At 35.1% G+C, this 6,000-nt stretch overlaps 1 protein-coding gene across 1 annotated transcript in view; it reads left to right on the plus strand.

The window, feature by feature from the left end:
* The window catches only part of DENND6A (DENN domain containing 6A), a gene marked incomplete at both ends in the record, with an annotated part of 49,235 nt that extends 44,443 nt beyond the window's left edge, over positions 1–4,792 (plus strand). Inside the window, 6 exons of the mRNA XM_084248076.1 lie at positions 211–300; positions 1,998–2,051; positions 2,159–2,268; positions 2,491–2,593; positions 4,141–4,215; positions 4,661–4,792. Of these exons, the coding sequence (XP_084104202.1) occupies positions 211–300; positions 1,998–2,051; positions 2,159–2,268; positions 2,491–2,593; positions 4,141–4,215; positions 4,661–4,792 (564 nt within the window). The remainder of the gene's footprint in view (positions 1–210; positions 301–1,997; positions 2,052–2,158; positions 2,269–2,490; positions 2,594–4,140; positions 4,216–4,660) is intronic.
* Between the last annotated feature and the right edge of the window lie 1,208 nt (positions 4,793–6,000).

Consider the following 6,000-nt stretch of genomic DNA (forward strand, 5'->3'; position numbering starts at 1 on the left):
GATGAATGTCTTATGTTTTCCTCTAGGGATTTTCTTTATAGGATATTACACAATGAACTTCAGATTAAAGTTCTTCAAGATGAAAAGTGCTTGGGTTTTTTAATATCAAGTAAAAGTATATATCTACATATCAGTGGCACTTTTATAATTATCTATTGTTTTATAATCCTTGATCCTAGGATATAGGTTTTCATTGTTTCCTCTTTTAAGGGTGTACAACAGAAACGTCCTTCTGAGGCTCAAAGTGTTATTCTTCGACGCTATTTTTTGGAACTGACACAAAGCTTCATCATTCCATTAGTAAGTCAGCATACACATTTGCTTAATTTAATGATTTGTTGAAGTGTATATGATGTTTTTTCCATCTAAAACCTTATGTTTTGAGTTTTGCCTGCCCATCTTTTTAGTGATTTAAAATAACCCTTTTTGGGCCTCCCTGGTGGTGCAAGGGGGTAAGTCTCAGCACTGTGAAGCTCTCTGCAGCCACTGTAGCATGAGTTCGATCCCCAGCCAGGGAGCTAATCCACATGGCGCAGCAGACCTCTCCTGTCGCGCCCGCTGTTCCCCTAGCAGTGTCAGTCAGTCCGCCTTTTCTGTTCTCCACTCTGTCTCTGGTGAATTCTCTCACCTCCTATACCTCTGGCCTGTACCCCTGTTCTTGTATGCATAAAATAAATAAATCTTAAAAAAAATATAATAACCCTTTTCATGAGACCTGGACATTTTGTTCTTTTATTAGCTGTGTATCTTTTATAAGTGACTTCCTATCCAACCCTCAACCTTTTTATCTGTTAAATGTGGCTAGTTTCACTTTTCCTAAATACCTTTTAGGGTTCTTGTGGATCTTAAATGAGATTATTGTTGTGAAATACATAGTCATTGAATTTTTCACCTTACAAAAAGGTTATCCTGAACCTCCCTGTGGTGCAAGGGTTTAAGTCTCAGCAATTTCATAGCCACTGCAGCATGAGTTTGATCTCCAGCCAGGGAGCTAACTCACATGGCGCAGCAGACCTCTCCTGTCTCGCCTGCTGCTCCCCTTAGCAGTGTATTTCAGTCAGTCTGCCTGTTCTGCTCCCCATTCTGTCTCTGGTGAATCCTCTCATACCCAACCCCCTTGCACCTCTGCCCTACACCCCAGCTTTTATATGCATAAAATAAATCTTTAAAAAAAACCAAGAGGTTATCCTGGAGCTTTCTTTGATAATATTTTCCCATGCACAATTTGATTTAATAGCCATAAGATAGGGCTCTGTGATGACGGGGACTTACCTGTCTTCTTGTCTTTTCCTCAGTCTGCTATTTGGTAGCACTTAATAAATATTTATGGAATAAATGACTTCATGATATGGTTACCCTATGAAATTCGGTCACATATCCTATTAAATTACTAAAAGGTGCCTCACAATATCAGGCATTATGGTGATATGTTCCTAGTCTGGAGGTGTTTGCTATTTTATTTAAAAAAAAAGAAAATATTTTTTCTTAACCTATTGGATATCAGTTAATTGTGTTCCATTTAAATCCATTTTTAAAAGTAAATGAACTTAACCATAGTGCTTAAGAACACTTAAGCTTGAAGTCAACTAGTACCGAATTCAGGTTCAAACTGTTTGACTTTGGGCAGGTTACTTAGCCATTGTTTGAAGTCTCCACTATCTGCCACATAGAAGAGTTACACAGATTAAAAGAGTCCATGTATGTGAAATGTTGAGTTTAGTTTCTGGCACACAGTTACTCAGTAAGGTTAATCATCATTAAATACATGTAGTCCCTTGAATTATCTGAGATTTAGTTAAATTTTTATTGAAAATATGACTTCAATCTAAATTTAGCAGTATTTATTGTGGGAATTGATGGTGTTCATGATATCCATTGAAAGAATATATGATGAAAAATATGTAAACCCATTTCTATTAAGTAGGCCCGTTAAACATTTTTCATTATTGACTCTGGTAAGGACACCTAACTTTGATTGACTTTTTTCTTGGTTTTAGGAAAGATATGTGGCAAGCTTGATGCCTTTGCAGAAAAGTATTTCTCCATGGAAGGTATATATACATTCAAGTAAATTCCCATTTGAATTTTTCTAATGGTAATTAACTTCTGTGCATATATCCATTTCTAATTTTGAAGTACAGTATGTGCTGTTTTCTAGAGTCCACCCCAATTAAGACAGTTTCTTCCAGAAGAATTTATGAAAACGCTTGAAAAAACAGGACCTCAGCTGACTTCTAGGATAAAAGGCGATTGGATTGGACTTTATCGGTTAGTCTTTGTTTTCTCTCTTTCACCATCTATAGAGTTTGATCTAAAAACAAAACAAAGCAAAACACTGGACTTAAGCCTATATATATATATATTTTTAAGCTTATATTCTTTAAAAAATACCATTGTTTTACATGCTTCTCTGGGCTATAATTGGAAAGGTATGGTGGAAAGGAAGTAAGTTGTAATGAAACTTTGCTTTTTCAAAATTTATTTTTATAGGCATTTTCTAAAATCACCAAATTTCGATGGTTGGTTTAAGACCCGGCGGAAGGAAATGACCCAGAAATTGGAGGCTCTTCATCTAGAAGCTCTTTGTGAAGAGGTTAGAAAATAGCATGTTTGTATGATGATTAACCACTGTTAAAATTAATGATAAAATCCTTAGACTCTGGCAAATTTTACCCATATACACTACTTAATAAATAGTAGCTAACTTTTCTAATCATGTGCTATGCAAGAACTGTGTGTAGGTGCTCTATAATGATAATGGAGTTTGATCTTTACAACAGTTCATTGAAATAGGCATATTATGACCTGCATTATGGGCTACCTGAGGCTTCTAAGTTAAGTGATTTGTTTCAGATCATGTCATTGCTATGTAAGGGAGCTGACAGTGTGCTAGATCCCACTTGTACAGGGTCACAAGAACTTACTATATGCATCTTGGTGATCTCAGGTTGGAATTTTGAAATTAGCTACTGTAAGAGTATTATACCATAGAAATTGGCAAGTGCTACAAACCAGAGACTTTGGAGAACTAGTTGTTAAATATTTACAAGCATACTACTATATGGAGTTAGGATTCAAAATCAAGTAATCTAACTTCATATCTTTTCTAGCAACCTTTATCTTTTCCACCCATACTAACATTTTTTTCTTTATTTGGACTGACTTTTTTTATATCCCGTAATTTATCACCAGACTATTTTAAATTAAGCTACTTGTGAAAATATTAAGGATAGTATCATTTTCATATGCATTAGCTTGTGCAAAGTGTGCAAAGTGGTAACTTTTTTTTTTTAATTTATATATTTTTTATGTCATTGTTCATTCTCCTCTCAGGTGTAATCCCCATAAAATACAGTGATAAATTTCTAGTCATAAACTCCCAATGATTGTGATTTTGAGAGAAGGCATACAATGAAGGCAACTTCAAATAAACCCAAAAAGAACTTCTATGAAGATGCAAAGTTGATGTCCAGTAATATATTCATGTTCCTAGCTATCTCGATTTGTTAGCTAACATTCCTTTTAAAGTAGTCACTACTTGGTGGGGATGAGAATTAGTATTGGACTTTGGATTTACAGTCTTGTTTTCTTGATTAATCTAAAAAGATCACCTCTGGGCCTCCCTGGTGGCGTAGGTGGTTTACTGCTGCACTGTGAAGCTGTCTGCAGCTTCTGCAGTGCGGGTTCAGTCCCGGCCAGCCGGGGGAGAAAATCCACATGGCGGGGCAGACCTCTCCTCTCTCGCCCACTGCTCCCCTCAGCAGTATATATCGTCAGTCTGCCAGTTCTGTTCCCCGCTCTGTCTCTGGTGAATCCTCTCACCCTCCCGCATATCTGGCCTGCACCTCAGTTCTTGTATAACTAAATAAATCTTTAAAAAAAAAATCACCTCAAAAAGGAATGTTTTACTTTCAAATATTAGATAGTCATTCTGGCTTATGTTGAAAATTATCTAATTAACATTCTTAAAATATTATGTACAGAATTATTCTTGCATTGTAATACTATATCTGGGCTAAATACCCTATTTTCCTTTTCTTTCCTACTCTTTTTTTCCCCCAGTAGCCTCCCCTATTGATATAATTCTGTTTGAATATTATTCTGAGTATTTGCTGATTTGGGATTTATTAATTTTTCCAGGACTTACTTCTCTGGACACAGAAACACACAGAAGTAGAAACAGTAGACCTTGTATTGAAGTTAAAAAATAAGCTGGTATGTAGTCAAAGAAAGATTAAATTGACTTTTCTGTGAAAATATCTTCCTCTCATTTGAGATGACAATGGTATATTACAGACTTAACTTTTTAAGTGAGAAGACTTGACATTGGTCAACTGGATGGTAGAGCAAGCAGATCATAATGATGCCATATTATTTAAAAATTATTTACATGGAGTCTAATGAGCACCACAAAACAAGACAAACATTGTTACTTATATTTTAACACTGCATAGTATGTGCAGGTGCTACCTGTTAATATACATAGAAGTCTTTTATTAAGTTTAGCCGAGTGTTGTTTAGATGGAATGTTCTCTGCTTTTTTACAGTTTCTGTAATTTCTGATCTAAATCGTTAGACTATTAAAACTATGTATTTAGAGAATATATATATTAATACAGATTCAGGATAATTTAAATACTTCCAAATATTCTTTATGTAGTTGCAGGCTGATCGAGAGCATTTACCTGTGAAACCTGAGACTGTGGAAAAGTTACGGACGCACATAGATGCAATTATCTTAGCATTGCCAGAGGACCTCCAAGGCATACTGCTCAAAACGGGCATGACATGACATTGCCAGAATTTTCCAGCCAAAGAGGATTGTGCATCATGAAGCATACTGACATTTCAACCAAGCGCACAAAAGAGATCTCTTGGAGTGGAAAATAGCTGTGAAAGCTAGATACAGGGTGGAAAGACTGACTCTACTGTATATACAGACCTTTTTAGTGCATTATTTTTAAAAATGTGTATCTGTGGTGGTTCCACTTTAATACTGAAACTCCGAAAGGCATTTGTATATTTTTAATCATGTTCTAAAGTGCTCTTATGAGAGACCTGTGGGCCATCAGTGTAAGTGATTCCAAACTGCAGTGCTGGCATTGCAGATATTTTTTTAAATTGGTGCTGCTTTGCCCAATCATGTTAAAACTCAGGGGGATATAAAAGTAACATTCTCACTGGCTATCTTCTTAAGAAGAAGGAAAAGACTGAATTGTAGTTATAAGTAATGCTTTTGTAGTGCCTTCCGTTGTCCTTAGTATTTCACGAAACCCAGCTGCTAGTCTTGAAGCTTTTCCTTGATTATGATATGTAATTTTATAAGGCATTCTTTTGAGTATCATTACTTAAAAATATGTTTTTGTCTCTTACCAGTTTATTAGTAGGAGCTTGGAGCTTTTTTCCCCCAATTATCATTACTGGTTCATTTCATTATTTTCTGTATCATTTTCAAATTTAATCTTACCAATTTCTCCAAAGGTAAGAAGGCCTCAAGTATTAATTCTGAAGGAATTTATTTCTTCTTACCCTTTACTTAATTGGATAAGTTAATTAGGTTGGACACTTTTCAAAGAAATTCTAATTATAAATCTCATAGCCAACAATTTTTAAACCAAACTATTTTTATTTGAAAGGCATTCATAAGCCTTTTATGTGATAGTCATTTAGTGCTTGTAGAATGATTTCTAACATTATTTGCTTGGTAGGTTTTTTTCCCTCCAAATTAATTTTTCCCAGAACACTTTCCTATTGTTTGACATGGGAGCTTTTGCCTGAATCACTATTTCAGCTAGTTTTTTGTTGTTTTTATCTTTTTCTTTTTTTTTTTAAACTAGACTACTTTGCCAAAAATAGAAGACTGTGGTTTGGTAAAGTTCTTTGGCTTGTGTTTGAATAGGAGTATCCTGCAGAAGCCACTATTTAAAATAGGCTCACATGACATAGCACATATGTAAATAGCTGTGTCTTGAGTTACTCTCAAGTAAATAATGAAATTTA

The sequence above is a fragment of the Talpa europaea genome, assembly GCF_964194135.1.
Source record: "Talpa europaea genome assembly, chromosome: 11".
Lineage (NCBI taxonomy): Eukaryota > Metazoa > Chordata > Mammalia > Eulipotyphla > Talpidae > Talpa > Talpa europaea.